The sequence below is a fragment of the Phoenix dactylifera genome, unplaced genomic scaffold (assembly GCF_009389715.1).
Source record: "Phoenix dactylifera cultivar Barhee BC4 unplaced genomic scaffold, palm_55x_up_171113_PBpolish2nd_filt_p 000706F, whole genome shotgun sequence".
In the NCBI taxonomy this organism is placed as follows: Eukaryota; Viridiplantae; Streptophyta; class Magnoliopsida; order Arecales; family Arecaceae; genus Phoenix; species Phoenix dactylifera.
In genome coordinates this window covers 202,017-221,998 of record NW_024068086.1, presented here as the reverse complement: position 1 = coordinate 221,998, position 19,982 = coordinate 202,017, and the positions used below count along the sequence as shown (strand labels likewise).

Here is a 19,982-nt window from a genome sequence, read left to right as displayed (position 1 = left end):
ATAGAGTCCGATGACCCTTCTTGCGGAGGGCGCTGGTGAGTCTTGACTTCCATGAGACTTGGATCTCCTGAGTCATGGGGTGTGTGCAGGGACCATCCTTCTCCATCTTGGTCAACGGCACACCGTCGCTCTTCTTTCGGTCAACTGTCGGGCTATGCCGGGGTTGTCCCTTATCCACATACCTTTTTATCATCTATGCTGATGTCTTGTCTCGTGCTTTGTAACAGGCGTGTGGGGAGCAGGCATTGCAGGCCTATGTCCCGACGCCTGGTGGCCCGGTGATCACTCACCTCCTCTTTGCAGATGATTGCCTTCTACTGACCAGGGACAGGCCGCGGGATGCCATTGTTCTTCGGAGGGTCTTGGAGGATTATTATTTAGCATCGGGTCAGAGGGTGAATCTCCAAAAATCAACCATTGCTTTCAACCCAAAGACTGAGGTGCGGGTGCGACAGGAGATCAGGGGTTTTCTTGGCATGGGGGAGCAGGATGATCTATGGAGATATCAGGTGTCCCTATCACTAGAAGGAAGTTGCGGATCTCGAACTGTCAGGAGGTGGTGCATCAAGTATAGAGGGATGGAGGGCGGCCTTGCTCTCCATGATGGGTAGGGTCACCCTAGTTAGGTTTGATCTCTGTTTTATGCCTGTCTACTTGATGTCGAACACCATTGTCCCCAAGACAGTGTTGACGAGAATTGAGAGAATGGCTCGGGGTTTCATTTGGGGGTCGTAGGGCAGGGTGCATCTAGTGGATTGGAAGTCGGTTTGCCAAGTAACTAGGGCTGGGGGGGCTCGGAATTTAGTCCTTGCTGACCAAGAAAGAGGCGCTGATTGCTCAGCATGCTGCCAGGGTTATCTTGGAGCCGTAGTCTCTTTGGAGTCAGATGATCATCGCCCGGTATGGCCCCATTTGGAGCAGTGGGACCATTTGGGGGTCGGAGGGTTTCACTAGCGTGGCACAAGATTAGTAGGTATGTGCCTATGATCCTTTCGAGATGCAAGTGGTTGATCAGTGATGGCTGACGTGGTGGAGGATGCATGGGTGGATGAGCTCCCATTGCGATAATGGCCGACCCTAGTTAGTGTGGAGGCTGGGGATGGACTCCGGGTTTGTGACCTTCTTCTACCTGGTGGTGGGGGGTGGGATACCTACCAGATTGATCAGTTCTTCAGGGAACCACTTGCAGAGCAAATTCGATCGCTCCTAGTTCTAGGGCACCCTTGCCCCGATGTCAGGGTTTGGAGCTCATCCTGCAGGTCTAGAGTTAGAGTGGTTGACATTTGCTGCGTTGTCCAGGATGGAGGATAGTTGGGGGTGGACTTCGGATGAATCTAGCGATTTGGGCTGCACCCCAGAGTGGTCTTATTTCTTTGGAAGGTCGCTTGGGGAAGGCTACCAATGAGACTTCTGCTATTCGGGAGGGGCATGGGTATCCACCTCTAGTGCCTTGAGTGTTAGATTGATGAGTCACTAGACCACGCTATCTTCCAGTGCCACCAGGCTAGGAAGATCTGGAGGCGAGTAGGGTTTCCCACAGTGCTCTGGTGTCATGCGGCGACCTTTCTCCAGGTTATTCGTCAGTTGGTCAGAGCCTTGCAGTCCAGATCAGAGGTAGTGCGGGTGACCTATATTGCTTATCAGATATGGCTTACGAGGAATGTATGGACATTTGGGAAGAGATGCCCCCCACCGGGGATAGTGGTAGAGAGGGCTCGACTGTTGGCGCTGAAGGTCTCTCAGGTGATCCGATCGGATAGATCTTTGACAGCTTGGAATATTTGGGGCTCATCTGCTCGTGGAGCATCCCGCTTGGTGTTTTTCACCTAGGAGCCCCCACCCCCGAATTTTCTTAAGGTCAACTTCGATGGATGCGCAGGGCAGCAGGAGGGAAAGTGCGGGCTTCATTGTCAGGAGCCCATATTCTAGGGTGATCGCAACTGGGGGTTGTGACTTGTTCGACACCTTGGTGCTAAGGGCGGAGTTGAGAGAGGCCTAGTCTAGATTGTACTACGTTCGACATGCCTTGCAGGAGAGAGAGGTCCTTCTGGAGGGTGACTCTACGACGATCATTGAGTGGATTCTGCATGTGTCGGTGGGGGTCGACAATTACCACCCACTGCTGAAAGATATCCGGGCCATGGTTTGTGGTGGGATGGTGTTTCAGGCGAAGCATGTGTTTAGAAAAGCCAATGGGGTTGCAGATTGAGTGGCTTCTTTTATTGCCAACCACTTGGAGGACCACCTTTGGGTGGGAGAGGCGGAGTTGCCCAGTGCTTCCCGTGATGTATTGCTTTTTGATTTTCTTGACTATATCCGTACGCACTATGTATGATACTTCTGTTTTTATAAAAAAAAAGAAGAGAGGTTGTTCGATATCTTCTGCTTCCTCCTCTTTCCTTTGTGTAGGTTGTGAAGGTGTCTTATTAAGTATTAACTACTTTTTACATTAATTAAGTAAGGTCATGATCTAAACCCAATTATTGACATATTTTAGTAAGCATCCAGGCTTGCGCTAAGCCCAAAGCTGCCTAATGCCAATAAAATACTAATGCTAATAAAACCTATGCTTCTATAAAGTACATCAATGTAGCTAAATCAAAAGCACATGCTCCTCCCTCATACTCCTCCAAGGGAAGACTTCTAGGCTTTTAGCATCCATCCCCTCTCTTCCCCTCCTCTCCTATATTCCACTCACCAACCCACAAGGCCACAACCATGACTTTAAACCTCGTCACCACCTTTCTTCTCCTCACCACCACCCTTCTCCTCCTCCTCCCCACCCCTTCCTCCTCGGAGTTCGCCTGCAAGAGCTCTTGCGGCTCCCTCGCCATCCACTACCCCTTTGGCACCGGCCCCGGGTGCGGCAGCCCTGGTTTCCAGCCCCACGTCACCTGTGACTCGGACCACCAGACCCTCACCTTCACCACCCACACCGGCTCATACCCCATCCAAGCCATCGACTACACCAACCAAGTCCTCTACATCACCGACCCCTCCATGTCGACGTGCTCCTCCACCACCACGAGCAATGGCTTCTCCCTCGACTGGAACGCCCCCTTCACCTTCTTCGACGGCAACATTTTTGCCCTCCTCGACTGCTCCACCTCCTCCTCCCCTCTCTACTCATCCAACACCACCGACGTCCCGTTATGCGACACCAGCAACGCGCCCATCTGCAGTCTTCTCTACTCCTGCCCAGCCATTAGCCTGCTCAACGTGCCGATCTCGACATGCTGCATCTACACGCCGGTCAGCCTCGGGCCATCATTTGAGATGGACCTCAAGAAGCTGCAGTGCAGCTCCTACTCGGGGATTTATAGCTTCCATGGCGCTGAGACTGATCCCAGCGGGTGGAAGTTTGGGATTGCCCTCAAGTACAGGTTTAGTGTCGACGATGGCTATCCAAGAGCATGCGCCGACTGCGAGAAGAGCCATGGAGTGTGTGGTTACTCCGGGCAGTACAATTCCTTCACTTGTAGCTGTGGCAATGGGATGAACACGTCCACGAATTGCTACTTTGCTTCCGCGTCTTGGAGCCGTGGGAGCAGGACTGTTCCATTGTGGATCGGTAAGAACATAATACAGCAGGAGAACTTCCAAATTGATTGGATTAGATCACTCGTTACGGCTATAACGATGTTTTCTTTCACCTGTTACAGGAATTGGATTGATCTCCTCATGGTGGCTAGTTGTTGCCTGGATCTTGTAAGAGCTTTGGACAGAGGATGATAAAGCTTTGGACAGAGGATCTTGTAAGAGCTTTGGACAGAGGTGGGTAGGAGTAGATTTCGGTGTACAACGTGAATTATAAAGCTAAAATTCAGGATAATTCTAGCTCCATTGTGCTGTTCTTATCTTTTCGAATATCTATAAAAGGCAAAGATCTTGTAATCATGTTTCCTTGATGCCATTTTGTAGTGCAGTCCTAAGATTTGTACATTAGGAATATCAGAAAGGTGTAGTGAGGACCGTGGAATAAAGGCTTATGTTCCATGTTATCATTCCCTCTTCTTTTGGCTACGCATTATGGAGAAAAAAGGATGCAAGGTACCTTTTTATATGTTGTTGTCTTATTTCTGCCATAGTTATCGTAGAAGAGCTTCTTTATAGATGAGAAGTCTCTCCAATTGTTGGATATCTAGTTTGGCTTGGCGTAGGTGTTGTATAATGAAACATATTGTAAAGCCAATGTTAGGTGGCTTCAAGGAATCTGAGTCACTTTTTTGCTATAGCAATGTATTGTACTCTTATAAGAAATAGCATGAACTCAAGAGTGAGTGAGTTAAATTTGGCCTTCAAAAATTCCACATTTGTCTTGATGTTGACCTGAGTAAGCTTCATCTCAAGATGAGCCGTAGTCCCGGATCTCGGATTAATTCTAAATAAGAATCAACAGCTTGGACAGCTAGTTGGATCTAATCTAGTGGATACAGATGTTCTTGGTGAGAACTATTTTGGCATCATTTCCAAGGTCTTCTTAATAAACTACTTAAGGATTGGTTAGCTAGCTGTGAATTTGCAATGAGGACTATGGCTAAAAGGATTCTTAGTTCTTGAGATTAATGATAAGATAGCCTTATACATGTGATGACCCAAAATTTGAGGTCGACCAATATGCACCTCCTCCTCTTTGAGAAGTGGAATAGCATTCCTTCCTCCTCCTGGAATTAATCCCTGAAACGGCTTCGGCAAATGGGTGTAATGGAAACAAACGGGAAGGAGCTAGGAGGCCCAGAGGCAGCCAAGAAAGGATAGCTACATTGAAGGAGCCCCTACCAGGCTGCCAGAACCAGTAATACTCGGAAGGTCAAAGATAAAACTCGAAAACAAAATCTGAGATCCTATGATGAATTCGGATTTGCATTCAGGTGTAAACAATAACCATAAGAAGAAAAAAGGCCTGAATGACGCCCTTAAATTCGAGGATTCTTGTGGGTGGGCTTAAAACTTGGGCTAGTGGAGAGGGAAACTAGCTGGAGTTCCAAAATGAGAACTCTGTTCTTCAGATACTTGATTCCATGATCAACCTTTTCCCTGCACAGACATTGCACTCAAGGGAAAACAGGGACTGAGTAGAGCAGCACAGAGAATGCAGAGCAGAGATCCACAAGTGAGACAACTCGGATCTTATAAATGGTAGAGGCTCAGCCTTCAGGCTCTACTGAATAAATCTAAAGTTTTCTTGGAAACAATAGTGCCTTTTGGAAATAAAGAAATTGTCACGCCCCGCCTCCACGGGGCACGTGCGGCACTCATGTGGCCACATGAGGGGGGAACATGAACCTCCTCTGCCATATATTGTCTGATTCCAAGGCTTCACGCAAGCGTCCTTCACCCCTCTTCGGTTTTGTTTTCCTTCCAAAACGCGTATGCAAGATTTAGAGATAATCACCTCATATGCCTAGGCTCTGGAACGAGTCTTTCCGTTGTAAAACTAATAGACCTCACACCCTTTCCACCATCGGACAAGAGCCGTCCTCGGCTCTGATACCAAATGTCACACCTCCGCTTCCACGAGGCGTGTACGGCACCCAGTGCCCACGTGGAAGCCACATGAGGGGGGAACATGAGGCTTCCCTGTCAGATATTGTCTGGTTTCAGGACTTCACGCAAGCGTCTTTCACCCTTCTCCGATTTTGTTTTCCTTCCAAAACGCGTCTGCAAGATTTGGAGACACCCGCCTCATATGCCCAGGCTCTGAAATGAATCTTTCCGATATGGGACTATTGGGCCTCATACCTCGCGGCGCACGTGCGAGCTCCAGAACCGAACAATATTTGGCAGGGAGCCCGGTGTTCCCCCCTCATGTGGCCCCCACGTGCGCACTGGGTGCTGCATGTGCCCCGCGCAGGCGGGGGTGTGACATTTGGTATCAAAGACGATGACGGTTCTTGTCCGATGCTGGGAAGGATATGAGGTCCAATAGTCCCACATCGAAAAGACTCGTTGCAGAGCTTGGGCATATGAGGTGAGTATCTCCAAATCCTACAGACGCGTTTTGGGTGGAAAACAAAATCGGTGAGGGGTTTGAACAGTGCGTGCAGCGCGCGTGTGGACCCCAGAATCGAACAATATCTAGCAGGAAAGCCCCATATTTCCTTCTCATGTGGCCCCCACGTGGGCACTGGGTGCCGCATGTGCCCCATGCAGGCGGGGCGTGACAGAAATATTAGATGGTGTGCTAGAAAATATTTGACACGGATCCTTCAATAGGGTAAGATTCAAGTTTCAGCTCTGCTAAATAGCTTTTAAAGTTATGAATGGATCTCCTTTTTTGACACCTATTGTGCAGCAGCCTTCATAGTATGAACCGGAGCTTATGATTCGCATATCCTACAACTCTTCCGACAATATCCATCAAAGTCTTTGGTTCCTACCATGTACAGAGAATTCTTCCCACATTCCCCTGCAGCTGCCCATTCTGGGCAGCGCTCATCCTCATCCGAACATCCTACGCTTGAGCTTTGTCTAACCGGGCGGTCAAAGTTCCTCACATGAATCCATTTTGTTGCAGACCACTTTTCACCTTCGATGACCGGGCAGCTTCCATGCAGGCTCCTTGGATCTGTTGTCGCATTTACGTGAAGGCTGAAGAAGAGTAGAGCATCGCCCTTGTTAGGTTTCACTGCAGGGGAAAAAAAAATACCAGTGAATGGAGAAGGCAGGGATTTTTATATTATTGTCAGATGCATCAGGACAACAAAATCAGCTTCTAATTTACAAAAGATTGGCCATCAGATTTTCACTAGAAAAGAATTCGCACGAGCAATTAGATGACATCCTTAACTTTAGACATAACATTTGATGCTGCACCAAGATTCAGGAATAAATATAATCAGATAACAGGTTGTTTTAGGTAAAGTTTTTCAGGAATAGAAGTTTCATGCGAACATATTGCTATCTTCTTTACTTTTTCATGGATTTGTCTAGTTAGAACTGACACTTGTAGTTTTGATCAGTTCTGACCGACAAACTCTCTACTCTTCTCGTTGTAATTACCAATTCTTTTAATAAAGTCTCGCTTTTGCCTCTCTTAGTTAAAAAAAATAGAAGTCACATCGTACCTGCATAACCGGCTCTTGCACAGTCAGACCAAGTTTCATCTTTGTATTGGGAAACTCCACCCTGCAATTGATTCACATTGCTGTTATAAGGGAGAGACTTTTTGATTGGGTAAAAGGTGAGTCGCCAATTATTTACCTCTGCAAATGGAAAGACGGTTTCCCCACCCTTCTTGACATTGGATAAGTACATAAGCACCGTGGCAAATCGATGACCTCCACGTTCTATATTGAATTTGTCATTAAAATAGTCAAAATGAGGGTCATACTTTTGACCTTTTTCATACCGTAGTACTTGGACAGACTCCGCATTTTCTGACGAAGAAATAAGTCTGTTAGAAGAAAGAAAGCGGAATGCCTAAATTAACTAAGAAAGGTGATATGATCTTACCTTCTGGAAGGAAGGTCCAAGCAGCAACCCTGCGTTCAATTCTCGTGACAATTTCGTCCTGGAAGCCAAAATAATCCATTAATTTTCCTTTTTTTTCGTCTTCTGTTTTTCAAATGCAATATGGTAGTATAACATATTACAATAAATATAAGGCTTCAATCGCTTTTTTTTTACATATTAAGCAAAAAACTTTGATAATTGCTGTACAGAAATTTTTACGACCTCCACATGGCAAACAAAGAACTCTGCACAAGCTGAGCCTTCATGCAGAAATTTTCATCATTAATACCAACTTCATTGACCATCCTTTCTGCAAAAGTAATTATTGGGTATTTGACCCTGAGGTTGAAAGACCAAGAAAGCTTCAAGAAGGGATTATTATGAACATTTGTTCATGGAGGAATTAATGGGAACATTAACAATCTGATGAAAATTTTGATTTTTTTTTTTTGTTCCCTCAAAATAAGCTACAAAATCGATTTGCCAACTGCGCTATGACCTCAAAAATCAGCAATGGGGAGCATTACATCAAACAGTACGGTATGAGATCATCGCCGATCATGAGAGAAGGAAAACAAAGAGACAATTTTGCAATTCAGCTCGGAGATGAAAGCATGCGATAAGAATTAGATTCTAATCTTGCAAGCAACCAATCCAGGCAAGAAAATCTAGCATGCGGGGATTGGCCAATTACCTGTTGCTTCTCGAGGAATGTGCCGGAGCTCGTGCGGACGCCGCTCATCAAACTCTTCCCCGAGTCGTTGTCCGCCACCGTCGACTTCTCCAGCTGACCCTCGGCCTGCTCTCAAAGAGCCCACAGACATTCAAAAACCCCTCTTTTTTGTTTCTTTTCTCCGGCCAGCGGCCGAACAAAAACAGGGAAATAAAAAAGAAAAGCCAATTCCTCTCACCAGTTTGATGAGGTGATCGCATTCCTCGTAGGAGAGGAAACCCCTATACAAAAAGGCCCTGCACCAAAACCAAATCCGACGAGCTCAGAGGTGTTCTGCTATCAAGAAAGAAAGGAAACTTCTCCCTCGAAGAAAGAACAAGAGAAACAGCAAGGAGATGCCGGTACCTGGGGCGCCAAGAGAGTTGGGTGACCGGTTTGGGGTCGTAGAAACTGGGCTCGGGTATCCCGCCATGGACGAGGATTGGGATGGAAGCGAAGAAGAGGAGGGAGAAGGCAAACGGAAAGCGGAGTCCCATCATCTTAACAGGGGGGAACGCGAAGAGGAGCAGAGCAAGGCTACGGTGGAAGAAGCTTTTCTTTCAGTTTATAGAGGGAAATGGAACGGGAGTTATTGCGCCCACCGGATGCGTTGGGGGATGCTGTTGGTTTGCTGCCGCGGTCGACTTTGGGAAAGATTTGCTTGTTGACGGATTTGACGGATAGTGATGTCCGAGGGAAACAGCCCACGGCTTTGAGGGATCGGGGCCCCTGGATATGCTTGGGCTTTGACCCTGGAACGAGACGTTTCCTGAGGGTTGTGTTGACTTTTTATTTGGGTGATTTTTCCTTCACTTTTTTTTTTTTTTTTTTTTGCTGAAAAAAAGGGGTAGGGGGAGGAAGGAACAAGCCCACCCCCACGTAGCAGCCCCCACTGGGCCCCCGCCCCGCCAGGAGAATGTTCGATGCGGGCAGAAATGGCCGTGTGTTGGGCACCCCGACCGGTTTTTACTCATACCATCCCCACCCGTGAGCCCGGCTCAGCTACTCCTCTGAGCTCTGGCTCGAGTCCCACGTGTGAGTACGTCACATCCGGCACCACCCTGGCTACTAGCGGTTCAAGAGCGGTCCTACACCACAAGTCCAAGCAGTGGCCAAAGTAGTGAGCTCCGGTCCATAATTTAATCGTCGCCGCAGCGATTCGAACTTGAGACCTTGTGGTTAGAATTGCTGTCCAGTACCACTAGGCTACCACCTTGGTGGCCGATTTTTTCCTTCACTTTACCGTCGAAAACAGAGGAGTAAAAATTCTGTCTCTATTTTTCTTTAAGTTTTTAAAAATACCAATTTTCAACGAGCTTCTTTCTCCCACCATTCTTAAAATTTAATATGGTAATGCAATAAATTATAATAATAAAATAATAAAATTTTTATTGTATATTAAGTAATGAATTTTAGTGGTAGTTGAGCAAAAACTTTTATTATTAATATCGGCATCCACATGATGATAGGTTGAAAGCTCAAATTGAGCCTCCTCCAAAAAAAAACTCCTGTCATTAATACGTGCATCGTGGATACGAGTCTTGTGCGATGGATGGAGCATCGATTTTCTCAATTTTTTCGGTTGTTCTTGAAATGTAGTATAACGATATAACAAATTATAATAAATAAAGAAGTTCAATAGCCAAATTGTTATTGTATATTAAATAATAAATTTAATGATAGCCAAATGGAAATTTTTATCATCAATACTTGCATCTACATGGTGAACTGAAAATATGCGTTGGAGGCTGACGGAATTATTCTGAAGGGAGATTCCGCTCTTGATTGATTGTCTTCAGGCGGAGGGATGAGAGGAGGTGGAGCATCCGCTTCTGTGCGACATACGACGGATGCTACGGAAGTGTCGGGCTATGTAGGTCAGGCACGTCTTTCGAGAGGCGAACCTCTTTTGCTGCTCAACATTACGGAAAGTTTCTATGGATCCAACAATTTTTAGTTTCTTTAGCTTTCTATAGTTTTCTTAATAGTGTTGTAGCTGGCTGTACTCATGTGAGAGCAGTTTGAGCAACCGACCCACCAAAAAAAAAAACCGAAAACTCCAGATAAAAATTTATATTTGGAAATTCTAGTCACTAATACTGTTATTAGTAATATCGACCCCGAGTGTGATGCACAGGATACGATTTTTTGTCTCTTTTTAATTATTTCTTAAAATGTAATATAATAATTTAACAAATTATAATAAATATAAATAGCTAAATTTTTGTTGAATATTAAGCAACAAGCTCTAATAATAGCCAAGTAATTAATACCAATATTATTAATACTTGTATTATATATTAAATAATAAATTTTAATGATAGTCGAGTATATTAATACCAGCATGATTAATATTGATATCTATATTACATATAAAAAGCTCTTCACTAGCCAAGCTTATTTTTTAAATATATAAATATGGCAATAATTATGGAGATGATAGTAACAATGGTGGGAGTAGAGTCATTTGTGATATTGGTGAAAACGGCGATGGCTATGTGATGGGGTAATAGTGGTTGCAATATGGTGAAGTTGCCGGCTATGGTGTTGGTGGTGATCGTGGAGACACTAACGATGTGATGGTGGTGACAACAATGACAATGTAGTATTGTAGAGATACTGGCTATGACAATAATGGCGGAGTGGTGGTAGTATTGGTAGGGTGTCAACAATGCAGCGGAGACATCTATGATAACAACAATAGTACAATGAGGCGAGCGTAGCAATATTTGTGATGGTAGTAAAAGAATGAGTTTAATATTTTTAACATATTGAAAGTAAATATTTTCTATTTTTATTTTTTTAGAAATAATAACAAATATTTTTTTAAAAATAAAAACGACATCTCTAAATATGTCCTTGTCTTGATTTTTATAATTTTATTTGGAATAAAATGAGAAATAAAAGTGATGCCAAATACTTCTCTGCTTTTAAATTATTCCACTTGCACTAAAACTTGGACCCCTAAGTAGACAACCTAAACCAAAGCCCGCATAGCCATAACATTACTAATCAGGAATTGAAGTGACAGCCAACAGCATTCAAAATCGAACCCCAAGCTCTCGTTCAAATGGTAAAAAATAATACCATCCAAACAAGTATTAATATAAATAGAAAAACTAAAAAGGATCAAATCTTTTTGAGATTATTTTAATCAAGTTTTAAGACCTCATATGGAAACCTCTAGCAATATAATTAGATCTGAGATTACGAATTATATTTATTTATTGATTTTAAAAAGTTTATTATTAATAATTCATTTAAACATAAAATGATGAAAGAAAAAAAAAAATTAGCTAATATAATTAATATTAAGATAATAACGTTGATATTGTTTTGTATATTATTTCCAAGGTGCCCAATTTTCATACAAATCCAAACCTCAACCACAACCATGCCAAGAAATTTCATCTTGATTTTCTGTGGCCTTTTATGAATTCTCAAGAGTAACACCATCAAGTAACACAATCTTGCAATAATACCTAAATTGCCTCCTCTATATATTGAGAAAAATTTTGCTCCTCTCAAGAGGAAAATGTATCTATACCTATCAACTCCAAAAAAAAGTAATGGAGCATCCAAATCAAAGATCTATACCATTGATCATGCTATACCTCTGAAAATATGTAGAAACCTATAAAAATTGTATTTTTGTTTTATCTCAAACCTATACATCATATGGACATAAAGAATGAATCATTTATGTTGTGGTGGTGTAATAAAATACATAATAAGGTATTTGAATATTTGAATTAAAAATCTACTTTATTGATCATGATCTATATATATTAAAATACATAGGCTAAAATCATTGATTTTAATTCTTATGTCATACCAAAACACTGCCTCCAATCATTTTAATCATTTATTTTTATATTTATACAATGCATATGTTAGAGACCATAAAATACATGATTTTTGTTTTTTGACATTTAGTGATATAGATGATGACCGGTGATATCAATCTTCAATTTTGATTTTCTATTATTGACTTTTAAAGACGAAAAGAGTGGATACACTTTCCTCTTGAGACGAGCAAAAGTCTGAACCTGCATGCATGCATGTGCATTCTACAGCACTATTCAATTAGCACAACTCTCCACAGCCAACCGAGGATAGAAATTAATTATTATAATGCAAGCTTTTAGACCAGAGAGCTGCCATCAGCAAAACTTGGCACCAAATCTTTAGACTGCTTCGAGGCTCAAATGAATTTCGAGAGGAACACTCTTAAGAGCATTATTTGATCAGCACAAATTCTGCTCAGCTAACTGATGATTGCATTTATTTTCATGTGCATTTTTCCGGCTCAAAAAGACTTGACCAAATCTTTAGACTGCTTGGATGCTTTGAATTGCTTCTAAGAGGAGGGCAGCATGAAAAAGAGGACATAGATTGAAGCAGTATAAAAAATGTAGAGGGAAGTTTCAGAAGGTAGACAACCCAGATCTTATGGACAATAGCAGCTGACCTGTGGGCTCTGGTAATTACTTCTAAGAAATACAATTTTTTTAATAATGGTTTTAAGATTCAACTGTTAGCTTAAAAGGAAGAATTGAGTGGCATTTCAAATGAATGTCCTGCTTTTCATTGTTCTACTTATATGCACTGAGCAGCAGACTTATAGCATGAACCAGAACCTATAATTCACATACCCTGCAACTCTTCCTACAGAATCCCTGCAATTCTTTGGTTCCTACCATGTATACAGGATTTTTTTCGCACTCCCCCGCAGCTGCCCAATGTGGGCACCATACATTCTCATCTGAACAATCACTTCTTGGGCTTTGATTCTTCAGAATGTCAAACGATCTCACATGAATCCATTTTGTTGCAGACCATTTTTCTCTTTCTATGACCGGGCAGCTTCCATGCAAACTTCTTGTATCTGTTGTTGCATTGACATGAAGGCTAAAAAAAAGCAAAGCGTCACCCTGATTAGGTTTCACTGCAAGAAAAAATAACAGTGAATGGTCAAGGGAGTGTTTATCATCATCATCAGCAGCAGCAGCACTTAATATACAAAAGAATAGCAATCAGATTTTACTAGAAACCATGATCCAAAGGCATTGAATAGAAAACAACTTTGCATATTGCCATGACATCCTTTTACCTAGAAACATAACATTTGATGCGGCACCAACTTGTGCAAAGTACTCATTCAAATCTGAAGTCCAATTCTGAAACTCCCAAGTGCACCAACATGGGTTACAAAATATGCCAATCCCAGTTTTTCTTCTTCTTCTTCTATTTTTTTGTGGTTGTGAGTTTAAAGTTCGTAAGTAAACTTTAATCAGATGATAGGTTGTTTTAGGTAACCAAGTTTTTCAAAAGCAAACGTTACAAGGTACCTGCATAACCAGTTCTTGCACAGTTGGACCAGGTTTCATCTTTGAGTTGAGAAAGTCCACCCTGCAATTGATGCACAGCACTGTTATGAGGGAGGGACATACATTGGATAACAGCAAGTTCCAGTTCATTTACCTCTGCAGCTGGAAAGATGGTTTCCCCACCCTTCTTAACATCAGATAAGTACATAAGCACCGTGGCCAATCGATGACCTCCACGTTCTATATTGGACTTGTCAGTAAAATAATCAACATGAGGTACATACTTTTGATCTTTTTCATAGTGTAATACTTGCATAGGCTCGGCATTTTCTGATCGAGAAATGAGTATGTTAGAAGAAAGAAAGAGGAATGTTCAAATTAACCAAAAAGGTAATGCAATGCTATCTTCAGGAAGGAAGGTCCAGGAAGCAACCTTGCGTTCAATTCTTGTAACAATTTCATCCTTCACAACAAAAAAATAATATAAATTTCCCATTTAATCATAATCATAGTTGCATCTACTGTTGTTATCTGTAAAAAATGCAGAGTATCTCTGGATAGGAATATGTATCATTGTTCAACTGATAAAAGTCATGCTCTCTCTCTCTCTCTCTCTCTCTCTCTCTCTCTTATTTTGTGAAAGTGGTTAGCTCAATATTCTTTCTGATCAGCTGTATCTCTGGTTTCTAATGTGCATGAGCAAGGATACTTCTCTGAAATAGTATGCTCATGACGAATATCTGACATGCAGTGGATGCTGATACACCTAGGGTATGGCTAACACATATCAGCATTTACCATGAATGTATTCTTACTGCCACCTAAATCGCATATCCACACCACTTATTTCAGTAAAAAAAAAAAAAAAAACTAAATCAAATTCTACTTTGAAAGAGGCTGAGTTAAATTTGGTACATATCTGAATGCTTATGTTATGTGACTGCCCTATTTGATTACCTGAAATAACTTCAGCCAACAGGTCCATCAACGCAGATGTGTTGGCTATCCTTTCTGCCAACATGTTTATTGGGTGTTCGACCTCAAGGTTGGAATCATCGGCGGCAGCTGTCATGTTTTTTTCATGATAATCTCCTTCCTTTCAATCATGACAATGTCTTAATGCCAGCGCAACATCCTAAACCACCACTACCTGCTAGCGATCAACACTGCCTGCATAATAATTTAATTGCCTGGATAAAATTATTTTGTTAGGCCATTTTCTCTATTTATTTAAATAGTTATTTGGTCCTGATTCACTCTCTATCTCTGTTGCTAGGTTAGTTAGCTTGGGTGTAAACATGACTGCTTAAGTTTATTCTAGTAGCATTGATTACCATTTTCAGCAGAACTTGAATCTTAAGTCAACTTTTTGGGTCAAATTTTGGTATTCTAAAGCAAAGGATAAATTCCTGAAGGTTGGGGGCAATGTCTTTAGGTCAATGGTTGAGGTTAGAGTTTCTTGAAGGCTTCAAATCAACAGTCCCCGTTATCTTTAGGCCCATTCTGAATTTTTTTTTTCTTAAAATTTTCCATGTTAATAGCATCTATTGAACCTCTGGTCAAAAGCTCTGATTTTGCCTGTGGCTCAAGGTTTTAGGGTGGAATTATCCAAAAATCCCTTCGTTATAGTCCACCTCCCATTAATCCTTCTATTCTTCTTCTTCTTCTTGATCTATCTCTAAAAGATATATTTTTCTTCTTCACATTAACCACAAATATTATTATATGAGAATTTCACCATCACAATGCAATTTCACCATAACAAACTTTTCTTATCATAGACTATCCATAGTCAAGATCAGGAGAATCCTACTGAGATGACTTTCTAGTTCATTTTTTTCATTGATTAGAAACTGGAAACTTATAATAAGTTCCTCTAAAATCATCTCCTTCGCAACATCATCTAATTTTATTGATTTTGAGCCTTCGAAACCCAGATCAAACAATCTACTGAAGAAAATTGAATACATCCTGAGCACAAGAAAGGTACTTTCTTTTAAGCAAACAAACAAACAAAAAGACGAAAATTTCAAGAAGGGATCATTTCGATCTTTTGATCCTTGAGATATCGATAGGAAAATATAATGCTCTGGCAAAAATTATCAGTTCTCTTTCTTTCAAATAGGCCACAAATTCCTTTTGCAAATTCCGCTAATGTCTCAGAAAATCACAATGGTGCCATGATTCAATTGGTGATCCATATCTGGACAAACTTATCAGCAACAGCAAGCATACATCAAACTGTGCAGTTCAAGATCATAGCAGATAATGCCCAAACAGCAACGAGAATCAGAAGAAACTGCCGGAAAAAAAAAGAATAAAATTTGTTCTTGAGATTGATCGAACCAACTTTGGCCAATCACCTGGCGCTTGCTGAGGAACATGCCGGAGCTCGTGCGGATTTCGTTGATCACGGCCGTCCCCGCGTCATCCACCACCATGGATTTCACCAGCTTACCCCTCGCCTGCTCTTAGAGAGCCCACATTTCGCATTCAAAGAACTGAAAACAGGGGAAGGAGAAGAATTCTCTTACCAGTTCGATGAGGTGATCGCATTCCTCGTGGGAAAGAAAGCCTTTACACAAGAACGCCCTGCACCAAAGCCGGAAGAAGAATTGCGCTATCAAGAAACGAGAGAAACAGGGAAGAGAGAAATGATTCGTAACATATTGATCATTTATTTTTATTTCTTAATTTTTTATAATTATATATTTTTATTTCTATTTTTTTTTCTTTCATATTATATCATGGAGGTCAGACCAAGATCCAAACCTCCTTCATGTACCATTTTGATTTAAATTAATAAACTGGTAGGAGTCTATGCCAAACCTCCCACCATTAAGGTGGTTTTATATTAATAAATCCTTAGTTCCCAATATTTATTAATTTATTAAAAAAATTATTCCCATTTATTTTAAGAAGGACGAGCTGTGCCTGGCCCGGCCCAGACCCGGTTCAGGCCCTCATGGGCAGTTCCGAGCTGGTTCGCGGGCCGTGCCGTGCTTGGCCCACGAATCGTGCCAGCCCAAGCCCTTATGGGCCGTGCCGGGCTGGCTCGCGGGCCGTGCCGTGCTTGGCCCACGAATCGTGCTAGCCCAGACTCTTATGGGCTGGACCGGGCTCGGCCCGCGGGGCCAGAATTTCGTAACCCAGCCCGGCCCCTTTTATGGGCCGTGCTAGGTACGGACCGCTTCGTGCCGGGCCGGGCTTGGGCTCAGGAATCCCACCACGGGAGAGGATCGGAACGGAAGCGAAGAGGAAGGAGAGGAAGTGGAGAAGACAGTGGAGTCCCATTTCGAGGGGAATGGAGAGGAGAGGGGAATAATGGCCATGGCGGTGTCAAATTTTTTTTCATTATAAGGAGGGAGTCATCGAATGGAGTACATGCCGGTCGAAATTGCAGCGCTCGTGCCCGCGGCAACGAGGTGCTGGCCCTCGCACGGATGGCAATTGGGTGAGATAGAGATGGAGTCAAATGTCCAACAACTAGGTGTATTTATAAATCAAAAACTAAAAAACAAACCTTCTTTTATTTATAAGATAATATAATTTGATTATTATAATCTATTAAATAGACAGATCAAATTGGATTAAACAAGTTAGAGGTTTTAAGCATGCTAAATATTACATGTTAAAGAATCTAAATAAGTTGAAATAGATTTGCAACACATCGAGTGGTAATTGAGTCAACTTGATTCAATTATTAAACATGTTAAAATAGATGAAGTAGGACAGGAACCAAATCTAGTTGATAAATTAGCTAAATTGAGTTGACCAGTTTATATCTCGTTTCTGTTTTATGCCAAATCTTAATGTGCTTATTTTGGGTTGATTGAGTCAAAGTTCTAAGTCTCAATGAGATGGGGTTGTCTCGAGAACATGAGACTTAGAGTGGGGTTCCACAATCCATCCATGAGGAAAAGAGGAAGAAAAAGGAAAGAAAAGGAATGAAAGAAGAAAGGAAAAAAGAAAGGAAAAAAGAAAGGAAGCAAATAAGAAGAAAAAGAAAAGAAAGACCTAAGAAAGAGAGAAGAAAATGAAGGAAAAAAAATAAAAAAATGAAAAAATGAAAGAAAAAAAAGAAGGGAGAAGAAAAGGAAGGAAAGAAGGAAATAGGAAAATAAAAAAAAGGAAGGAAGAAGGAAAAAAAAAGAAAGAAAGAAAAAGATAGAAAAAGATAAGGAAACAAAAAAAATATTATTTGTTTGAAAGGAAAGTAGAAACTATTGGACACATCTCCATAAGATAACCTATATATATATATATAAAATTACTATCCATTATCTCTAGTTATAGCTAAGGTAGTTTTTTTGATGGAAGGGCACTCACCACTCATAAGGTTATGATTATCTGATAAAGGTCCTAGTCTAGCCTATTCAAGCTTGTGATATTCATTGGTTTTATGGCTTTTACGGAGGCACAGAATATAAGATATTTTACTCTTAAAGTTTTCTTGTTGGTTTGTATAGAGAGTGGGAAACTCTGATCAACTATTTGAACAATCATGGCTAAAGGTAGGTATTACCAATATTACCATTGTACAAAAACATTTTATTTGTGATATTTTCTCACAAAAACCACCAAGTTTCTATTGATTTAAGCAAAAGAATACAAAGTTCTAAAGCTACCAAGAGGACATGGCAGAAATCGAAAACAGTAAGGGTCTGTTATAGATGAAGTAGATAGATATATAGTAAGAAAAACTAAAAATAGAGGAGCTCCAACACTAGAAAAAATGAAAAAAAAAAAAGAAAGAAGGGAGAAGAAAAGAAAGAAAGGAAAGAAGGAAGTAGAAAAATAAAGGAAGGAAGGAAGAAGAAAAAAAGAAAGAAAAAAAGGACATAAAAAGATAAAGAAACAAAAAAAATATTATTTGTTTGAAAGGAAAGTAAAAACTGACGGATAAGGTAGTTTTCTTGATAGAAGACGCTTACTACTCACAAGGTTATGATTATGGTCCTAGTCTAGCCTATTCAAGCTTGTGGTATTCATCGGTTTTATGGCTTTTACGGAGGCACAAAATATAAGACATTTTAGTCTTAAAGTTTTCTTATTGGTTTGCATAAAGAGTGGGAAACTCTGATGAACTATTTGATGGAGCCCCTCTGATATTACCGCTATACAAAAATATTTTGCCTGTGATATTTTCTAACAAAAATCACCCAATTTCCATTGATTTAAGCAAAAGAATACAAAGTTCAGAAGCTATCAAGAGAAGGAGGCAGCAATCGAAAGTAGTAAGGGTTTGTTATAGATACATAATAAGAAAAGCTGAAAATAGAGGAGCTCCATCACTAGGCAAAAGTTTTTTTGCCCAAACTATAGCACCAATGGAGATTAGCAGAGTTGACAACAATAAATGATTAATGTCACCACTATCGCTATCACCATCGGCACCATAGCTGGTAAATTCACCATATTGCAATAACTATCACCTCTATCATATAGCTGTCGCCCCTACCACCAATACCACAACTGGCTCCACTCCTACCATTGTTTCTATCATCTCTATAATTATTACCATGTTTATATTTTTAAAATAGAAGCTTGGTGTGTAGAGCTCTTTATATGCAATATAGATATCGGTATTAATCATTCTAGTATTAATAAACTCGGCAGTCATTAAAATTTATTATTTAATATGCAATACAAATATTAATAATAATGGTATTATTTACTTGGCTGTTGTTAAAGCTCGTTGTTTAATGTATAATAAAAATTTAGCTATTGGAGCCTTCTATTTATTATAATTTATTAAATTATTATATTACATTTTAAGTAATATTAAAATAAAAAAAAAATGTATCTCATGTATCGCATGGAGTCAATATTATTGATACCGTTTTTAATGACCAAAGTTTCTGAATATAAATTCTTATTTAGAGTTTTTTATTTGCCATAATATTGACTCGATATTAATGATAAATTTTTGTTTGGCTATTATTAAATTTATTATTTAATATGTAACATAAATTTGCTATTGTAAACTTTCATTTATTGTAATTTGTTATATTATTACACTACATTTTAAAAACAACTAAAAAAATAGAAAAAATTCATATTTCATACATCATGCAAGACTGATATCCATGATGCTTGTATTAATGACAAAAATTTCTCTTTGGAGGTTTAGATCAAGGTCTCTACCTTTTATGTGGATATCAGTATTAATGATGGAAGATTTTAGTCGGGCATCGCTAAAACTAATCACTTGAGATGCAATGAACTTTTTACTATTTTATTTATTATAATTAATCATATTATAATCTTAAAATTTAAAAATAATTAAAAAATTGTACTTTGCTTACTGCAAAACTAATATTTTTAAAAACTCAAAATAAAATACAGAGAGAAAAAAAAGGAAATAAAAGCATGCGACAACCCATCCGATGGGCGCAACTCCCGCTCCATTCCCTCTATGAATCGAAAGAAGAGCCTGTACCACCAATACCTTATTTTCCTCCTCTTCGCGTTCCCCCCTGTCA

The 19,982-nt window shown here is 40.6% G+C and overlaps 3 protein-coding genes across 5 annotated transcripts; 1 reads left to right on the top strand and 2 right to left on the bottom strand.

The window, feature by feature from the left end:
- Positions 1-2,620: 2,620 nt before the first annotated feature.
- Positions 2,621-4,290, top strand: LOC103720679 (LEAF RUST 10 DISEASE-RESISTANCE LOCUS RECEPTOR-LIKE PROTEIN KINASE-like 1.5). 2 transcript variants are annotated; one of them, XR_005508935.1, is made up of 3 exons: positions 2,621-3,571; positions 3,663-3,774; positions 3,927-4,290. XR_005508935.1 is itself a non-coding variant. In XM_008810505.3 (2 exons), exons 1-2 carry the CDS (start codon positions 2,719-2,721, stop codon positions 3,710-3,712), a joined length of 903 nt encoding a protein of 300 aa, XP_008808727.2. In that variant the 5' UTR covers positions 2,621-2,718; the 3' UTR covers positions 3,713-4,290. The 2 variants fall into 2 exon arrangements, 1 of the variants encoding a protein (XP_008808727.2); XM_008810505.3 differs by having other exon boundaries at positions 3,663-4,290.
- A 1,923-nt stretch (positions 4,291-6,213) lies between these two features.
- LOC103720664 (probable prolyl 4-hydroxylase 6) lies at positions 6,214-8,691 on the bottom strand. Of its 2 annotated transcripts, XM_008810489.4 has the most exons (7): positions 8,534-8,691; positions 8,367-8,424; positions 8,150-8,254; positions 7,456-7,513; positions 7,204-7,379; positions 7,068-7,128; positions 6,214-6,628 (listed from the first exon to the last, which is right to left on the bottom strand). In XM_008810489.4, exons 1-7 carry the CDS (start codon positions 8,665-8,667, stop codon positions 6,321-6,323), a joined length of 900 nt encoding a protein of 299 aa, XP_008808711.2. In that variant the 5' UTR covers positions 8,668-8,691; the 3' UTR covers positions 6,214-6,320. The 2 variants fall into 2 exon arrangements, with proteins under 2 accessions (XP_008808711.2, XP_026665630.2); XM_026809829.2 differs by having other exon boundaries at positions 7,068-7,379.
- A 3,980-nt stretch (positions 8,692-12,671) lies between these two features.
- On the bottom strand, positions 12,672-16,147 carry LOC103720663 (probable prolyl 4-hydroxylase 7). The gene is made up of 5 exons (XM_039120081.1): positions 16,032-16,147; positions 15,848-15,962; positions 13,652-13,827; positions 13,519-13,579; positions 12,672-13,115 (listed from the first exon to the last, which is right to left on the bottom strand). The coding sequence occupies exons 2-5, from the start codon at positions 15,936-15,938 to the stop codon at positions 12,808-12,810; spliced, it is 636 nt and encodes a 211-aa protein (XP_038976009.1). The 5' UTR covers positions 15,939-15,962; positions 16,032-16,147; the 3' UTR covers positions 12,672-12,807.
- Positions 16,148-19,982: the final 3,835 nt, after the last annotated feature.